At 39.9% G+C, this 19,584-nt stretch overlaps 2 protein-coding genes across 5 annotated transcripts; both read right to left on the reverse strand.

Annotated features, from left to right (window-relative positions):
• Positions 1-1,312: 1,312 nt before the first annotated feature.
• On the reverse strand, positions 1,313-9,905 carry serbp1b (SERPINE1 mRNA binding protein 1b). Of its 4 annotated transcripts, none has more exons than XM_042427611.1 (9): positions 9,213-9,905; positions 8,238-8,418; positions 7,775-7,915; positions 7,145-7,216; positions 6,612-6,686; positions 4,904-5,081; positions 3,948-4,031; positions 3,520-3,708; positions 1,313-2,528 (listed from the first exon to the last, which is right to left on the reverse strand). In XM_042427611.1, exons 1-9 carry the CDS (start codon positions 9,466-9,468, stop codon positions 2,469-2,471), a joined length of 1,236 nt encoding a protein of 411 aa, XP_042283545.1. In that variant the 5' UTR covers positions 9,469-9,905; the 3' UTR covers positions 1,313-2,468. The 4 variants fall into 4 exon arrangements, with proteins under 4 accessions (XP_042283545.1, XP_042283548.1, XP_042283546.1 ...); XM_042427614.1 differs by having other exon boundaries at positions 3,520-3,705; positions 3,969-4,031; positions 9,213-9,904; XM_042427612.1 differs by having other exon boundaries at positions 3,520-3,705; positions 9,213-9,902.
• Positions 9,906-13,817: 3,912 nt separating this feature from the next.
• LOC121908705 (3-keto-steroid reductase/17-beta-hydroxysteroid dehydrogenase 7-like) lies at positions 13,818-19,545 on the reverse strand. The gene is made up of 9 exons (XM_042428932.1): positions 19,346-19,545; positions 17,850-18,053; positions 17,674-17,766; positions 17,418-17,532; positions 16,807-17,001; positions 16,346-16,450; positions 16,152-16,208; positions 15,944-16,042; positions 13,818-15,758 (listed from the first exon to the last, which is right to left on the reverse strand). Exons 1-9 carry the CDS (start codon positions 19,378-19,380, stop codon positions 15,660-15,662), a joined length of 1,002 nt encoding a protein of 333 aa, XP_042284866.1. The 5' UTR covers positions 19,381-19,545; the 3' UTR covers positions 13,818-15,659.
• Between the last annotated feature and the right edge of the window lie 39 nt (positions 19,546-19,584).

A 19,584-nucleotide genomic window follows, 5' to 3' on the forward strand; every position in this document is an offset into this window, starting at 1 on the left:
TCACATAATAGAACGCATGAATGCTTTTGTAATACATCCATGACAGGACATCATTAATTTGTGACAGTGATTAATTACCTTTCTGGAAAGCACGGCCTCGCGAGAGGTTCGCAAATCTAGGTTTACCATCTAGACACGACCAACAAGAGTTTGGCCTAAAATCTCACCATATAACTGACGAAATATAATTTTAAGACTTGTAAAACTGAAGATAAGAATTAAATCTGTAAACATACACACAATATACATGAATGACTGAATTAATTAAACGGTGTCAGTCAATTTATGTCTCAAGGTTGCTACTTTATTAGGTACAGCTGGCTAAAACTAACGTTTAGCTATTAATAACTTACATCAGCCCTGCAGTAAATCTTACATTCATGAAGTTTATGCCGTTTTTGTTTAAATTGTAAGTGTTGACTCAACTTCACTGCTATTTTGGAGGCTGCAGTTTGTGGTGTTTTTGTTATACTGTCCAATATATTTATTTAAATGAGGGGTAGACTAAATAATATCAACAATTGTCAGTATCAAGCAGTACAATTTAGGTACATTAGTTTTAGCTAATTGTACCTAATAAACTGGCAACTGACTGTAACTTCATATAACACTCTGGGCTGTTTACAACCCACTCAAATCTATAGCGTAGCACTAAAATACACCACAACCTCCTTGACATTTCAATGAAGAGTCCACAGCACGTTTGTTTACACCTTTAAAATCACAGCATTGATTTTAAACAACCCAACAACCATTGGCAGAATACATGTAACACCTCTAAAGCAAATTTATTAGAACAGGGATGTTTGCAGAGAACGTTTTACCGTCATGTGGCTCAAACAGTCCTACAAGAAAACTGCTCCAGCCGTCTGTATCAGTGCATCACCAGCAAGTCTTTGCAGAGCACAGCATGTAAAGCTTTAAAATCACTCCATCATGTCTACAATACAACCCCCCCCACCCACCCGCCCCAACCCAACCCAATGTGAAATATACCCGCTTCATTAAAATAAAATGCTTACTGGAAATGCTGACACAGGTGGCTAAAAGCACCATTAGTTTACATTACATTCTGTAGCTCTTGATTGTTCCACAATGACAGCAGACATTTCTTTCAGACAAATTATGCATTGGTGCTGCTGCACTGACAAAGTAAAAATAAAAAACAGCAATTATGGTTTACAGAAGGGAAGGGAAGGGGAGGGAAGGGGAGGGGGGGGTGTTCAGAGGACTGGTGCTGATAAAACCAAGTGCTTTGAGATCTGAAAGACAATACAGATACTCTAAGAGCAAGATATGTCAACGGTCTATCTATCATTCTCACCTAGATTTCAACAATCACTTCTCAAAAGACATTATGAACTACTTCAGGCGAGAACTTACAGTCTACCATTTGAGACTGGCAAGTTCATAGCAGAGGAATACTTAAATTCTAAGTAACTAGCTGTCAAAAATCACACATTCAGCTTCACACTTTGCTGCATTCATACCCTCACGCGCACACACACACTCTCTCACACACACACTTAACAAAAAAAAAAAAATACAATATTTGCTTAGTGGTCCTGAAGATACAAGTAGTACAGTCTGTATGACCTAAGAGGACCAGCCTAAAGATATACATTGGGCCCTGGGACACCCTGAAAACACAGGAAGCACATCTGGATCAGGGGATACAAAGCATTACTAACCACTGGTCCACCAAAAAAAAAAAAAGGCAAGCTATCAAAAAAGGAAAAAGAGGCATTTACTTTCACTGCACAACAAGCAGAAAAATACCAAGCTTTAGTAGGAAGTCACTTCGCCTGGTTACCCATCCTGAATTTGTGCCTCCCAAACGGGATGGGTAGTCAGGATCAGAGTAATTACACTTTAAATGCATGTTAAGCCATACTTCAGATATCTATTACAAGTTTCCTATGTAGTGTAGTGCTACCACATCAGTGTGTATTACTGGGAGGGGTGGGGGCGGGGGGGGGGACACTCCAGTAGAAAGTCTTTTCTAAGATGATCCCATAATACTGAGCTAAAGTCATGAGGAACGAGCACAAAAGCTTCAGGGGAAGAGATACACACACTTCAACCTAATCGCAGAAATGCATAAATTCTAGCAGCACAAAACAAAAAAATAAAATAAAAAAAGTCAATGAAGTATGCATAATCTCTGAAAAAAAGAAGAAAGTATGAAAACATCCCTGCTTTCATGTTCCTAAATACAAAACTTCAGTGTAACAAGAGGTCCTTTTTTCGCCTTTTTTTTTGTCTTTTGTTCTCCTTTAAAACAGGTAAAATTTTAGTCCTCTGGTGGTGTGAGTGGTATGGGATGACAGTCTTTTTTTTGTCATTAAAATCTTTTTTTTTTTTTCTCTGTTTTCTTATATACTTGAAGATGTGGTAAGCATGCAAGCCTCGTAGAGGGGGGGGCCCCGGAAGGGCTGATGGGTGGGCTGGTGGTGGAAAAGGAGCCTTTAGGCCAGAGCTGGGAAGGCCTCAGGATCATCCACATTGGGGACTGACACTCCACTAGCCTGGTGGGGGAAAAAAAAAAAAAACACACAAGAAAAAGGACATGGTTAAACAGCAGAAATGTTTGAGAAAATAAATGTCAGTTTAACTGATAATGATTAGTTTCAGCCCCTTGTTGTCTAAACATGAGCAGCTGTAAAATAACTTTGTCTACATCAAATACACAATTGTCATTTAAAATCAGTAAATGTCTAAGTAAAGAATAAGTTAATTAGAGGACGATCAGTGACAGTTTGCAAGTCAGTTAATTGATCAACATAAAATCAATCAGCAAGTCATTTTTCAAGCATCAACCCTTGCTGCAAATATGATGATTTGCTGCATTTCTTGGTTTCATATCACTGTTAATTGAATAGTTTTTGGACAAAATAAGCAGTGTGAGGACATCAAGTTGGGTTTTAGGAAATTGTGACAGATTCACTTGGAATGGGTAATGAGGACTGGTCTGAAATTGGTGCCGGCTCCTGACTGGTCAGAGGCATAATACCTGTAAGCTCCAGCATCATTTGGTATGGCTATCAGTAGCTGAACTTCATTCATTCATTTAATGTTCTGCATTTTTACTTTGCCTGCAGGCTTGTTTTTTTTCTGTAACAAACCACATGCAAACTACACAGCCTGTCACTGGTTTACATCTCTCTCTCTCTGCATTCAGCACTGGTGCACCTATTTATAAATTTTAATCCCATTAAAATGAAAAACTATCAAATCCTAACAATACCCATTCCTGTTCTCTAATATTTCACAGATAGACTTCACAGAACTAAGCACCATCACTGCAGAAAGCCTCCCCGCTGACATGAGATCAGTCTGTTGTGTTTTGCATCGTGGAGCATGTGGTTATTAGTCTGTTGTGACAGCGTCTGTGTTCCGCAGCACGTTTTCCAAGTCAGTGCTTTTAGGCTTAGGCCTTGTTCACGGTCAGTGAACTCGATCTTTTGTGAGGACACTAAAACCTTTGTTGCTAGCAGTGACAACAGCTTTTATTGTTACCTTTTCGGAACGTCCTCCCCCGCGTGCTGTCCTGCTGCCTCCCCCGCCACGGCCTCCCCTGCCTCCGCGAGCGCCCCCACGCCCGCGGCCGGGGCGGCCAAGGTCTCCAAAGTTGATCTCCAGCTGAGATGTGATGTCGTTGGCTGGTTTGCGGAAGTGGTGGTCACTGGACTCGTCAGCGGTGGCCTGCTGAAAAGAGATGATGATAACAAGTAGGTTAGAGTTTGACTGCACTCTGTATTCGTTTTTCAAAGAATACTGAAGTGAGTGTTCTTTTTTATTCTTTTAGTGTGTATTGCTTAACACCAACATCAACCACCACAATTAAACATGATTATATTATTCTCCATATTTGTAGGTGCATTACATAAATCACTATACAGATTGTTAGAAGTGAAATGTTTTTATGGAGTGTGTGAATGACAGACCAAAGCGGGAACTGCAGGCACCTTGTACAGAGTTGGTGGTTCTGCTTCCGTCTCTGAGGCATCAATCAAAGCACCGACAGGCCTCTGAAACACACAGATGAGAAGGTCACAAAGACCTCAACAACAACCTACAAGCAAGCATGTGTGTGCAACACCAAGTTCACACAGAAATTGCAATAAAGACACTAAAAAACACAAATGATCATTTTCTATTTACACTACATTAATTAAAAAGAAAAGCAAACAGAGAGAGGTCAGTTTTTAAAATTGTTTAAAAAGGCAACAGCACAATAACCAAAAGTCTACACAGGTAAACATTTTTAAGCAAAAATGCCAAACATCTGATGCTTCAAAGTTCTCAAATATGAGAATTACACGTTATAGTAGGTCACACAGAAACAACAACCAGGCCATTTACATTACAGTAAATGTCATATTTTTGGGTTTTAGACTGTTAGTCAGACAGAAAAAGACATGTCACCTCGTGCTCTGGGGTAATGTGGTGGACATGTTGATGTTTTATAGAGCAAATGATTAATCAATAATGGAAATCATTGTCAGTTGCAGTCCTAGTGTCCACATTGGTTCCGTTTCTGTCTCACACTGATAAAATTCAAGCTGTGTACACAGAATTCAAACACACAAAGCTTCAGTTATGGTATCAGTCCATAAGTCTGCATGTTTCCTGTCTACATACTTCATGTTATCTGGGCTTTTCACTTTGTGCTAGAAAACTAAAACTTAGAAAAGGCAACACCTTGAGAGTATGTGGTTCATTATATTTGTCTGGTTAAACTGTTATTTTTTAAACTGTTGAAAATACATGTCAGTGATGTGTATTTGGACAAAGCTGGAACATGAGCCTGCACAGAGCCGGTGTAGTGTCAGTTAAAAAGGGAAAACATGTCTGTTCTGTTCAGTCGGACCACACAACAAGTCAGTCCTCCCATACTTACATCTTCACTCTTGGACTTGTGCAGAACGTATCCTTTCTTCCACTGGCTGTCGGCTCCTTCGTTGGGCTTACGGATGTTGAACTCCACCTTGGTGCGTTCCTTGTCCTGCATGGCCTTCCACTCGTCCAGGGTCATCTCTTTGGGGCCTTCGTTTTTAACTTCTTCCACCTCATTCTCCCTGGAAAGCCAGCATACAACAATGTATGTAGGAACTTAAACCTGAAAACCGCCAATCCTCTTAGCTCTATACATGCTCTGTAATCCAGAGGCCAAGCAGGTCAGTGACAATGTTTATCCCATCCTCACTAAAGCTTTGTGACAAGGGATGAAAATTGTAAGCAATTTGTTCAAGCAATAGTCGGCTGCCTTAACAATTGATTATCAGTTAATTCAACCTGGTCATCCACTGTTTGAACTACTGATGTGACCGATGCTGGACGCCAAATCAGAGACATTGAGAGTTAAAAGAACAGATCAAGTAAATGACAAGTCACTTGAATGACAGATGTGTTGGACAAATCTAACAATTAATCAAAATTGCAGCAGCCTTAAATAGTAAATAACCCGTAACGGTATCCTATAAATATAAAACTTGTTACCCCAATCTCCCCACAACAGACTTCAGTCTGACTGCTTTTATATAAAACAATACACAGACCTGATCTACATGATGGAGTGATGTGTGTTCACTGTAGCTAACGTTAGTCCAGCTGTTGGAAACAGCTGCTCAGCTGCAACAGATGTACAAATACTGTCGCTCCAACCTTATCTGTCCATTTACTGTCACTGCTAAAATGCATTTATACCCAGAGCAGGGAGTGTCACTTATACAGTTCATCACTTTTGTTTTGATTCTGTTGGAAGCATGTTGCTGTCTGACACTCAGCTCTCAGCTTGCATTAACTGAGCAGCTGTTTCTGTTCAACATGCTAGTTTAACGTTAGCATGAGCCTCAGATAGCTAAACTGGTCATCCGCCAAAAAACAACTCCGTGAATTTTCACAACTTTATGCTTCAGAGTTCATCAACATGACAGTGAGCAGATCTTATTATACAACCATGCAGCAGATCGAGGCGCGCTGCAACTTTTTTCTTTTGTGGATGGCAGAGAGGTGTGTTTGTTTTACAATTAGTGCAGCCCTTAAGGGTGGTCACTGAACACACCTGTAACCCAACCTTATTAAAGTCTAAGAAGCTCCACCTAGTGGTGCAACCACATACTACAACAAATCTACAGAACAGTTACACTGCACGTCCCTTGTCTTCTGCATTATTGATCGATTAATCATTGACATCCCTATTTGTGATGGAAATGCTTGTGTGTGACACAGACCAACTTGTCATTATCCAGACATTTTGCCAGTCGTCCTTTGTGTTTCAGTGCTGCTGAGTACCAGCAAAAAGGACATGTTGGTCTCTCAGAAGTCCTGTTTCAGTGACTGCAGAGTAAATGAACATGAGTGTGAAAGACGAGAAGCAGCCTCTGGTGTCTGTATACAGACTGAATCAAGGCGGAAGAGATCCTCAAATGTCTTACACAAATATGTGCCAAATGTTTTGCATTATAACCAAAAGAAAACATCACAGTGAGCTGTAATATGTAGCTGCAAACAACGGTTTACTAGAACTCTTAAACAGGTGAAATTTCTTTATGGAGCATCCAAACATCACCTGAAACCTGAGCTTTTGACAGGAAATGAATACTCACTTGTTCTCAGAACCGGCAGGTGCATGTTCCTCTCCCTCTGGGGTCGTCTCAGGAGCTGGAGCCTGTTCAGCCTCACTGGAAACACAGACACATAGCAGCCTTGTCAACCCATTGCTTGGCTTTACACATAAACTTGAATTTTCAGACTATTTAGCATGTGAATTGTACACTTTTAACGTAAAGCTGTCATTAATCTGGTGATTTAAATATAGAAAAACCAAGGAAAACTGTCACATTAAATGTAGTTTACTGGATACACATATCATGTTACCATTAGCTGTAAAATTATCTGACTACAGAGGGCAGAGCCTTTGCCAGAGTAACCAAATCTGCATTTTTCTCTTGTTGCATGTACTGTTTGAGTGTCCTGTTCCATTCAAACTGGTGCACTTGTTTTAATAAAAGAGAGAGTTCCTTTATACGGACCACTCACAGTAAGAAAAGTCTGTACAAAGATCAGATGTGTATTATTATCATCTCGCAGACAGTATCGCTCAGATAAACAGGTTGTGTGTCTACTCTTGAACACTCACCTCACTTCATCCTTCACATTGCCCCAGTTGTGTGAGCCGCTGCCGCTGCGCTTCTCCTCACTTTTCTGATTGCTGGAACAAACAGAAAGGAAAACACACACACACACACACACACACACACACTGATGTAAGAAGTCTAAAAATAGTTACTGCCCACAATGAAGAGGAATTCTCTACCACCAACAACCCTTGACACCAAGTCTGTAGTCAACAGTAGATTAGTAATGTGGAGGGAAAAAACAGGGATCTGCTGATCCTAATCTGAGAATTGAGAAAGATTTTTTTCTTGTGATGCCATTTGGGCTGAACGTGTTTCTGGGAATTCAGGCTGTTGTTCAATGCAGCATGAAAAAGAAAAGTGAAATAAAGCTTGTTTATGTGAAACAAAAGGGGAAATTACTGCAAATTCAAATAAATAAGCAAAACCTGCGTCTAAGTTACTCAACATCCCCCTTTTATGCCAAACACAAGTGATGTTTACAGTCCAAACTGTTCCGGGCAATGTTGGGTAATTTACATAGTACCAGAAAATATCTTTCAATGGTAAATAACAAAGACTGAACAAGTAAGAAGTCTTTTCTATTTATGGATTCACTGGTCTATTGAGGTCCCAGTTCAGATCTGACTCACGATTTGTCATTGCCGCTGTGTCTGTCGAAGTCGCGTTTCCCACGGGAGTCAAAGCCGTCTCCTCGGCCCATACCCCGACCTCTTCCACCACGCACACCCCGGCCGCCACCACGCCCTCTTGGGGGCCTGTCTCCAGAAGGCCTGATGGACAGAAACAGATGAACTCATTTAAAAAAAACAAAAAAACAATCCAATCCAAACTCATGCGACACATGCATATGTAATCTTAATATCAGAGGTTATAATAAAAATGTCAAAGAGAGCAGCCCAGCTCCAAAAACTAGCAGTTTACAGATGGCTGGGCTTTGACATTGAGGTTAAGTGGGCTACGATTACATCAATAGCTGCACACACTTAATCCCTGCACACACCCCCCCACACTGATCGTGTGATCGCACCAGACTGCCTTGGGGTTGTTGACTATGTTTAAATACGCTCTTCATCGTTCCTCACAGCCACTCACTTGTCTGCAGAGAACTCTCCACCTCCTTCAGGCTTGTCCTCGGTGGGCTTCTCAAAGCGGCGCTCACGAGGAGGTCTCCGGTCCGGCCTCTTGTCTCCGGGTCGCCCCTCACCCTGCCCACCCTGATGCTGGGAACCAGGCTGACCCTGCTGGTCTGGCCGCCGACCCACCCGCCTGATGCCTGTCAATCAAAAGTGCATGTGTAAAATCAGTCAAAGTTTCCATAGCTCTGTTGGTGTTTGAACTATGTACTTTAATGAGTGTGTTTACATGTCAACATAACTTTTCACCACATACACGTGCAGTAAACATGTCAACAGTCATGTGAGGTGATATATTTACACTCTTGAGGGAATGTGTCACCTCTCCTGTCTGCAGCTTTAAAAGCACAAACCACTTTCCATTACTGCAATTATTAACACTGCTGGCTAACCGCGGGCCTGTCTTTTCATTAACTCAACCCTGTTGTTATTGAATTCATTAAGGACGACTTAACACGGGAAAAAAAATACAGCCTTTCACTCAGAGGAGTCATGATAAATTCAAATAATGAGCCGTCTGTCTAGTTTTACCAGTCCGCAGGTAAATATGTTGCGCATTTGCTTTGCACAGCCTGCAGCTGCTAACAGAGCTGCGCAGCCAGTGCACGAAGCATCAGCCAGTAACCAGTAACCAACACTGCGCCGTCCACACGGATGCTGCTAGGAACCATTTCTGCGACACAAGCTCGCCACACAAGCTTGCATTAAACCTGAGAGTCACAGTTATCCTCTGGAGCAGAGAGCTCTTCTCGACTGACCTCAGCCTGAGAGGAATTATGAGTCTGTCCTCTAATAATAACAACAACAGGACAGGGTCCATGTTGACCTCAGACCCAGCAGCAGCTAGCAGGAGCTGCACATGACAGCTGACACAAAAACACGAAAAAGAAAACATGCAGTGCACATGAGCGGGAGCGCAGGTGGAAATGTTTACCTTCTTTCTTCAGGGGGACTGGAGCCTGGCTCTCCTCCTTCTTGTCGAGCAGCGGGTTCTTCCTGTCCTTCTGTGACTCCTTCTTCGGCTGCTTGGCAGCTTGAGCCGCGGTCTTGGTGGCCCCAGCGGCGGCCCCCTCCTTCTTCTTGTTTTCTGCAGCTTTCAGGATCTCAAACGGGTCGGACTCATCGTCCAATAACTGGTCGAACCGGTTGGTCACGACGCAGCCGAAGCCTTCTTGCAGGTGTCCGGGCATGATGGCGCCCCTTCAGCGGGATTCACCTCCGATTCTACGAGGCTTGATGCGAACAATTCGCGGGATGCTGCCACAAAATGGCTGGGAGAGCTGCCCCTTCTCTTCCGGTACGAGCATCATCCGGGACATCGTGTAGCGCGCACCAATGTGAACACGCGCTGCCTGCAATGTTTTTATTTACATTATGTAATGATGTGCTCTCATGTCCTCTTACAATAATCCGGGTTTTGATCTCTGAGTGGACGTCACATGCATATGGAAACGTCCAATGTCTCTCAATAGATTTATGTGGCTCCTATTGGAAAAACAGCTTTTCCTACATGATGCTGTAACAAAGTCAACTACTTCACAACAATTGACAGGGAATAATGTGCATGCATGTCATTATATAAATATCCAATGTTTTGTTTACAGGAGTTCTTGACTCATTTCTAAAATTAAACACCAATATAATAAATAAGACAGATACAATTGTTGCTAAAAATTCACTGGCACTCTGTAAATGCAGCTGCTGATGCTAAGATTAAGTGGGATTTGTCAGTTTATAAAAAGCAGCAAATGGTGTGGCTTAAGGCCAATGGGGGCATGCTGAGTAACAGCTGGTGGTAACATATCTGACAAGTCGGCCCTCTGCAGAGTCAGCTCCTCAGCACAGTGAGAAAAGCTGTCACACAAACACTTCTTCACGTAAGCTGAGGCTCGTATTGGAGTCTTGCCTTTGATTTAAAAACAAGCGCACAACTTGTCCAGAATGCATGAATGAATCATTTTCAGCTCAGTGCTTTTAGAGAAGGTCACTGCAATGCAATCACATAGTAAAGTGCAATACAAGCATCTAATAAAGTGAGCCAAGCTTGGACATTTGCCCTAATTAAGGTTTGATTACTTGGCTTTATGTTTGTGCATTTTCTCTGAGCAGTAATTTAGATGCTTTGATATCTGCTGACGAGAGAAATGGTTTTCTCATTAAATATAATAGGATTTTTCACCGTTTTATAAAATATGTACAGATAAAATACAATTTCAGACTCCACTGAGCTGAATGAGCACAGGAAGACATGATTGTATGAAATCAGATTCTGGCTAAAATTAATATTTGTGTGGCACTGCACAAGCTCTCTGGTGTTTCAGATAGTGTGTGGCTGCACATATAGTTCTGATGTACCTTCATCTTTTGACTTTTGTTTTCTTCCTCTATCTTCATTTTACAGTGCATGGATTTATAGGTTATCTTGCGTGTAACTGACAAGAAGAAATATGTCTTTTCATACTGAAAGAGAAACTGAGGCAAATGTAATTTTACTAAAGGAAGAACTTTAATCAGATTAATACAGGATAAAAAGTTAATAAACAAACTTTAACGGACACAAAAGACGAGCTAGATTAAAAGTTTTATATTATTACTCAAAAATCAATTAAAAGTCTGTAATGATTCTTTATAGTCAGATGAATTGATTAAGTCCAGTTAAGTCAATAAGTCAAGTTTATGTGTAAAGCCAAAATCACAAATCTTCATGTGACTCAAAAATACAAATTTTTCTGAGAAGATCTTTTCAACATACAGGACCCTCTATCCTAAGACTCTCAATTTGGACAAAGAAGAACCCCACAAAAACCCTTTAACAGGAAGGGTTCCCTCTGTTAGGATGGACAGACGTAGATGTAGTAGGTGCCATATGTACCATAGAAGTTTCAGTAGTAGAAATACACTATTGAGGAGAAAGAATTAAATGAATAACACATAAAATTAAGTAAATATTAAGTGTAATACATCAAAGAGATGAAGACTGTGGATCAGATAAAGAAGAAGTTAAGTAACAGGTAAGGTGGCTCCTGCAGTGAAAAACAGCTAAATAAAAAAACATCCTCTGTACCATAGAAGAGGAAAGACTGTATACACACAAGAGGCAAAACTCAAGTCATCCAGTGCAGCACTGACACATTTTTAATAGTTTCTGCAACAACAGAGGTCTGTGGCACAGAGGAATATGATATATCAGACTTTGGATACCCACACAATACTTGTAAGGTGGATGAGTTCATTGTTGGTTTTGGCTCTGCACATGACATTTGTACAAAATAAGAAAAATATAGAAAATCGCAGCTCTATCCTTTAAATGGAACATACACAAGTTAATATGAGGCAGTGTGAGTTGGTCAAATCAAGTCTGACAGTCTTTTTAGTATAAAATTTCCTCTTTGTGTTTCTCTGTTGAGCCTCAGTGAAAGTATAGTAACAAAAAGAAGAACTTTTGCACTAAAAAGTCTTAGAAGAATATATCCACTTGATTCGACTAATTTGGACTAATTAGCTGATTTCTACAACAACTCAACTCTCATGGAAGAACGAGACTTCTCCTTGAGCGAGACTTGGTTAGACACAGTGACAAGCAGATCGGATCGAGCGAAAGGTAAAGAAATACGTTATATTTCTCTGTATGGTCCTTTCCATGATGTTGTCAGACACTTATGATAACAATCTGAGCCTGTCAGTGGCAAAAACAAGCACATTTAGTGGACATACATTGACGGGCATTATTGCCCCGTCGGATTACAATTCAGCCTGTTTTCTGGCTGCTGGCTGAGGCGATTTCACTCAATACTGGACCAGTTTCAAAAATTGTCCCCATTATTCACTTAGAAAAAAGTTAGGAAAATAGGGTCCAAGTTGAAAAATACTGAACTTTCCCTTTAATACTGAGAATACAGTAATAAACCTCAAACTGAGGTGGCAAAAAGGCAAATAACTTGCAAATCAGTGTGGCAGCTGTTGCATGTATGTCAAGTTTAGCAAGCAAAACAGGAGGAGGTACTATTTTGAACATCACCTATTTAAAAACAGCATACAGACCTCAGCACATGTTTCATTTATTTAAACCAGCCAGATAACTGTGCAACATAATGTATGATTTGTAGTGAAAGCAGCCACAGATGACAGCTGGCGGTCTGTTGATGGCTGCAGAACACCAGACCATAAACAAACAGCTACTTAAAACTTGTAAGGTAAGAAGCCTGCTGTAGAGGAAACATGATACAGCTATTGGGTGAAGACAAGGCCGGCAGTGGTGTCTATATCGCAACAAGAAAGCAGCAACAGAGGAGACTGCTGCTGTTACTGAGCTCACGTGCATTTGATGACTCCAACATTATGGTTTGTAAAAATGTGAAAAATGTAGTTGTGATTCAATAATAACCATAATAAAAAGCATGAGAGAAAATTTTAAGGTAGATTTGTGAATTATTACATTAAATTATTCAATTATAGTTTTTATTTATGGCTGGCCTGGGAACTCCACTTTCTCCAGGGAATGCCAGAAAGGCAGCCCTCGCTGCACCTGGTTTGTTCCCTGAAGGAACAGTGTCCTTCCTCCTTTACTCATTTTACCCATTTTTTTTGGATAATACCCCCTTTAAAGTCTAGTTCACAATAAAACAGCAAATAATGATAAAAAGCCAGAATTTGTTGCAGAAATATGTATTTTTTTTAATTTTTCTTGTATTCTATCTAGCATTGTCTCATGACCCCTCAGATATATCTTGTGACCCTTGAAGGGAAGCTAGTTACAGTAGTTAGAGTTACAGTACAAGTGAAACACGGTACAATGCCACTCAACTCTGCCGTCTACTTCCAGACAAGATTATTTAAACCCTTCACCAAATCCTTACTCTTACTACCTCCAAATAAGGTTATTCTTTATTCATCTATGCCTCTATTGGGTATTGAACTATAAACAAGACACTGTGCTGATTAAAGTTAACTGAAGTCACGTAGTCTGTACACAGGTCACATGCTATCCATTCTATGAGGAAACCAGTCTGACCGTCTGTACAAAACACAACATATCTCCACCCAGCCTTGGTTGCCATAGGATACACCCAGCCTTATCAAGACAGCTGCTTATCCCAGCCCGCCTCAGTAGACACAGAGATGAACCGCTCTGAAACAGACAGGTCGTGACTTACTGCTCCCAGTATAGAAAATGACCAGAGAATGACCCGGGGAACATAAATATTTCCCCTACAGAAACCATTGCTCTAAGTGCTTGTTAACATACATTTTTCCAATAACAAGAAATTTAATATTTATTTTTAAAATGCTGAAATAGAGTGAACTCGTTAATTATAATACAATCTTAATGTACTACAGATTTATACAATATGCATAGACTTTTTAGCCTAGAGACAGATGTGAGATAATATTACATTAATGTAGTAATTTGTTTCACTATCACTGAGGTTAACTAATTAATTAGGTAACCTATTTCTCATTGGGCGACCCTGCTGTTGGTGGGATCATGTCTCCCAGAATGCTGTGCAGCCAGTGTGTTGCAGAAAATGTGAGAGTGAGCCAGTGTTTACTTTCTATTTATTCCACACAAATAAATGAAATCAGATTTTTTTTGATCAACTTACTTCAATCCAAAATTTCATATTTTCATATGCAACAAATGTGGGAATATTGTACATATGGCCGCACTGCACAAGTATGTAACATTTCATACAATTCTACCCACAAGGGGCGCTTTAGTAATAATATAATATGATATTTCTACAATTCTGTCCTCTATTATAAAAAGAAAGTCAGCACACAATTTCTCTATGAGAACGTGCACAACATATTGAAGCATGTCACCAATAGCCCCACCATGTGGCTATTAATAAAACACCACTATGCTACTTATTAACTGCCACAGTATCTCTTTAATGTAATATTCCATGGTAACCAAATTAAGCAAAATTGTGCAGATGGGGATGCTGACATAGTCTGTAGCATTTGATACAGTTTCACCTGTAGGTGGCGCTAAAAGATTTAGAAATGTGCTGCTGGAGCATCAGCTTGCAGCAGCAGCACTCTACAACAGCAAAGAGTTGGCACATGTCTGCCTGGACAGTGGAGTATGATTTTTCACCCATCTTCATCCAGAAAATCAATAGGTAAGTTCCTTTTTGCTTTGATTGGTAGCATAGATCAAATATTTTACATTTCCAATCCATTTGAATTGTGCTATATGTCCTTCCTTCTGTCATGATAATGATTATTCTTTGAGATCCTTTCTGACTTATTAAAGTAGAAAACAATGTCCATGAGTGATGTGAGTAGTTAGAAAAGAGGCTTTTTCTGAGATTAAAATGTTGACTTGAGATGTAGGTGGTGCGTTTAGAGCTCAAAACCAAAGCCACAGGACGTCACATTGTTCCCTTTTCAAAAAAAGGTTAATAACATGTTTTCTGCACATTAGTGCCATGCTATGAACAAAGAAAAGCATTTATTACAAAAGTACTTAATTACAAAAAATTGCAACAATTCAACTTACAAATTCAAATCATTATCCCTTTTTCACAGCAGACATTTGACTTGACATAACAGGAAAAGCACACGTTACAGACATAAATTTTATTATTTATCTGTGCTTTTCCTACTGTGACATGTAAAAAATGTCTTCCATGAAAAATAGGACCCCACTTGAAAGTACCAATTAAGTTGTACAACCAAAATAAAAGAATCAGAGAGCTGTAAGCCACATAGTGCAGAGAAGACGTTTTTATCAGCAAATTACCTCAAAACATCTGTTTGTGTTAAACAGGGGTTTGTAAGGGCCTTACAAAACAAAGAGTTTTGTAGAGTTTTGTAGTAGTGTGAATATCGCAGCTCATGTATGAAGGTTGATATTCATGATACGTCTTGGATTTATTAAGAAGACAATTTGAGAGTAGTGTCTCATCAATAAATGACTATGAGATCACAAACATAAAAGTCACATAAAAAGTTCAATAGCAGCGCAATTATCATCAATTTACATATAAAAACGTCTTTGAAATTAGACATGAAAAATATAAGAAGGGAATATCATATTAACATCAGTGATCACACGTGTCAATGCTGAATCTGAGGAAAATCAAAACCTCACCCCTTTTCTATTGTCATGAAAATGTTTCATCTAGTGTTTCTCTGTAATTTGTTGCTGATTTTATTATGATTGTGGTTACCAAGTGGCTTTGTGACCTGGCTGCGCAGCTCCTACAGCTAACAAGATCACTGATGACATGAAACAGATCAAAGCTGAGGTAGAAGTATGGTCGTGCAAACCCATATCTCAATAGTATAAATTGGCAAGCATGAAATAACGAAGAGCACCGTTGATGTTTCTCATTACAAATTACACATGGTCCATTTCCAAAGAGTAAACTATCTACTCTATATTTCTTTCAGTCAGTTTCCTTCTGACCCCTTTCTCAAGTTCAAGAAGTTTCTCATAAAGCACCTCTGACATGCCATCATCAATGTCCATCTGAAACAAGAATATAAACACAGAAAATAGTCTCAGATCACACATTAATAACATTTTTCCATTTCTTCCTGCTTGGCACTCTTATGTTTTAATTACTGCAATACTAACATTTGGGCTATGAGGTTCACATAAGCACACCATGAGCAGTAAAACGCCAGCGTAAGTGATGTACTCAAGTTACTCACCTGTCGAGGCTGAGTGTAGTTAGTTCCAAGTCCTGATGTTAAACTGTGATACTTTGCCCTCGGATCCAAAGACTCTGACTTTTGAAGAAACAGCCAGTGCTGTGAAAGAAAGGCCAGAGCAGGATTTCATGTTTATGATTCATTCACAGTAGAGATATAAATCCTTAAAGACTTTTTCTTTCAGTATCAGCATGGTCTGATGACATACCAGTGCCTCTGCTCCATTGTACGGTGTGAGTGTGAATGTGTTGGTGAAGACTCTAATCTGTTCAGCACAAGAAAACAAACAAACAAAAAAAAAACACATGAGACTGTTAATAGTTCTGGTCAAATGAAACATAGAATATGTGCATTTCACACAGATAAGTAGAACAGACACAAAGAAAAAAAAAATCAACTCACCAGCCACATGATGGGCATGAGGAGAGTCCAGAAGAAGGAGGGGAGGATACCATAGGTCAGATTGGTCATCACCAGCCCAGGGCAGATCACAGAGGAGAAAAGCCCCTGATAAAAAGAAATGAGAAAGATGTATTCAATGAAGTCAATTTGTCAAGCGGCCAGAAACACGACTCCATATGAATGCTAATGTTGCTCATGTCTGCTGGATGAATAAGTGGCAGTCAATGCCAACATGTTCATCTAAACCACTTTAGATGATGTTAAAATGTTAATGTTGTGTTTACAGCTTGTTTTTCGTTGCCCCCAAGAAAAATTTAGAAAACATTTAAGTGCATGACTGATATCATATTTCCGACTTCCACTCCTCACTGACTGGTTTGGAATAACAATTCCATCAATTGAGTGCTTGCAGTGATAGTCATTACTGTACCAGCAGTCTGCAGAGTGTGTGACATACAAACCTGGCTGTTCTTGTGTCTGTTGAGCGCCAGGCTGAGCATGTCTGAGGCGTACTTGGAGGAGCTGTAAGGCTCCGTCCCATCTCTGTGCTGTATGTCCTCGATGCTGAAGGCAGAGTGGCGGGCGTTACTCGAGGAGGTCCACACTACCCTTGATGTGTGACTTGGTTGACACAGCAGAGGCTCCAACTCCCTGATCTAGACCAGAGAGACATGAACATCAGGCCCACAGACAGAGAACACTGTCACAGGTGAAGTTCATGAGTGCCAGTGACTTGATTATAATTACAATGCAACATCAAAGCTGTGAAAAGAATATTTAATCTACACTACTGCATGTAGTTACCCAACCAGTAAAGGCATCTTACATCATAATAGCTGCCTTATTATATTCTACATACAATATACTGCTACAAGTGTTTTATAACAATTAATGGATTGAGGTTAATAACTCACTGAAAATGTACTACATTGCAATATTTATTGCTCATGACAATAAATATACCATATACTACCACAATATTTTGCTACAATATATAACAAAAAAGACTATATTATGTCAGATTATGGCATCTTTTAGATTTAAATTCATGCAGGTGTGCAGTCTGGTGTACCAGGAGGAAATGACCAAAGAGGTTGGTGGCAAAAACTTCCTGCAGGCCATCTGAGTTGAGGCGATCCTGTTGAGTTAAGAGACCCTCTGCTGTCGCAAACATGTTGATGACATTCCTGCAGAGGGGAAGGTACAATATTACATAACAGTATGGACAATCAGAAACAAGTTGCACTGATGACAGCCACAGCTTTATGCCAATATGAAAAAAATCAAATCAAAATAAAGTAAGTGGTGAGCTGGCTTTGGAGGTTTACCTGGAAAACAGGCCTTTGAATAAGGCTTTGATATCCACTTGTGGATTGGGCATAATTCCCGCATTTAGATATAGAAAGTCAATTCTGCCGTACCTGTGGAAACACATTTTAGGTGCTGAAACCACAGAGTGAAGAGAACAAGGAGCTATAGAGGCTGTGTATCTATGGTGTCTTACCTGGCGTTGACTTCCTGTGCAGCAGTGAGCACTGACTGCACAGAGCCCACATCAAGGTGCACTATGTCCACATGGGCATCGGTGTGAGAGGTCAGGAGGGCGGAGCGGGCAGCCTGAGCCCGCTGCATGTTTCTGCAGGCCAGACAAAGCCGAAGCTGGCTGTCTACTGTGAGCAGCCTGTCACACAAGGCCAGGCCGATGCCACTGCAGACAAACATGACAATGCACACATGTAAGCAAACTTTCTCTGAGGAACCGGGTGATCATAACCCAGATTGAGTAAATCCACTGGTAAACATAGAGGACTCTCTTGGAGTAAAGGTATTGTAATAATAGATTGGAAACATTTGTTTGCAGTCTCAAGGTCTAACTGGGGATAATAGCTTTAAATTTGTATTATCTAAGTGGATAATGAGGATTTACGGTATATTACTCTTGTAAATCACATAATTTTGATCCACAGAGCCCAGATCAGTGCATTGAATAGAGGTTAGAGGGATGCAACATGATTGCTCATGGGTAATGTCCTGTTATCAAAGACTTTCGAAAGTAGTATTTTTTTTCTATTTTAAATTATTGCTAAAATAAGAAGTCAAAGTAGGTGATAGTATTTTATGTTTATTATTTATTTATTTATCAGTTGGGCTTTAGAGTTTAGAAATGTAAGGACAGAACTGTGCATCACTGTTATTTGTTACATATATACTGTATGTATTATTTATTTTACTTTTAATATTTCTGAATTTTTCTGTAGGCTATTTTTAAACATTACATTATTTATATAGGTATTTTTTCAGAATCATCTTTATTTGCCAGGTATGTTTACACATACAAAGAATGTGACTCCAGTTAAGTGGCTCTCTGTAATGTACTTACACACAGTAAGAACACAACAATCCTCAGAAATATAGACAAGTAATGACTATATACAGATGAAACTGTTTGTGTGAACTGTGAACATATCTTGTTGCTCACTATTTATAATATGTATCAACATGCCACAACCTGAGGGACAGTATACTGTGTGTATATAATTAATATATATCAATCTTAATGTTGTGTTAGTATTCATATTATTGTTATTTTGTATTGTCCAAATATTTGGACAAATTGTATTTTGATGCTTTGGCAACACTATTCTCGAAACTTTCATGCCAATAAAGCCCAATGAATTAAACTGGACGGAAGTGGAGAGTGCATAGAGTGCTGAGAAAAATATTAAATGTTAAAAAAGACACGTTACATTGTATATACTTTATATGTCTGACTGACGCAGATACAAAAAACATAGTGAATTGAATCAACTGGCAAACATTACTAACTTACATCGCAGGCAGTTTATCACAGATTTACAAGCAGTTAATGTGTCAGGAGGAGGTAATTTACAGCCTGCTCTCCCACAGGACACATTCAGTCACATTTCAGAGTTTCTAAGAGAGCAAGAGGCGCCACTTCGTGACAAACTGAGTGTCTATTTATCACTTCAGTAATCTTACCTGTTGGCGCCAGTTACCAGGACAACTCTCTCCATGTCTGCCCGGAGTTCACAGCAGCTCTCTGTCAAAAGAAAGAAGTTTTAAGTGCCGACCAACCGGGCACAGACCAGGATAGACAGCCACATCGTCCGATTCCGGTAGAAAAAGCACCAGCCTATGCACAAGCAGGTACGTGGTGTGATTGGATGACAGCAAACAGCTGGCCAATCAGCTTCTACTACGGAGAGGTAGGAGGTCCA

This window comes from Thunnus maccoyii, chromosome 12 (assembly GCF_910596095.1).
Source record: "Thunnus maccoyii chromosome 12, fThuMac1.1, whole genome shotgun sequence".
Taxonomy (NCBI): domain Eukaryota; kingdom Metazoa; phylum Chordata; class Actinopteri; order Scombriformes; family Scombridae; genus Thunnus; species Thunnus maccoyii.

Coding starts and splice junctions, on each gene's coding strand:
- LOC121908705 (XM_042428932.1), bottom strand. CDS start 19,380: ATGGAGAGAGTTGTCCTGGTAACTGGCGCCAACAG. Junction 17,767..17,849: donor GCACAGGAAGTCAACGCCAG/GTAAGACACCAT, acceptor GTGTTTCCACAG/GTACGGCAGAATTGACTTTC. Junction 17,002..17,417: donor TCTTTGGTCATTTCCTCCTG/GTACACCAGACT, acceptor TCTCTGGTCTAG/ATCAGGGAGTTGGAGCCTCT.
- serbp1b (XM_042427611.1), bottom strand. CDS start 9,468: ATGCCCGGACACCTGCAAGAAGGCTTCGGCTGCGTCGTGACCAACCGG. Junction 5,082..6,611: donor CCTGCCGGTTCTGAGAACAA/GTGAGTATTCAT, acceptor CTGGCTTTCCAG/GGAGAATGAGGTGGAAGAAG. Junction 3,709..3,947: donor TGCCTGCAGTTCCCGCTTTG/GTCTGTCATTCA, acceptor ATCTCTTTTCAG/CAGGCCACCGCTGACGAGTC.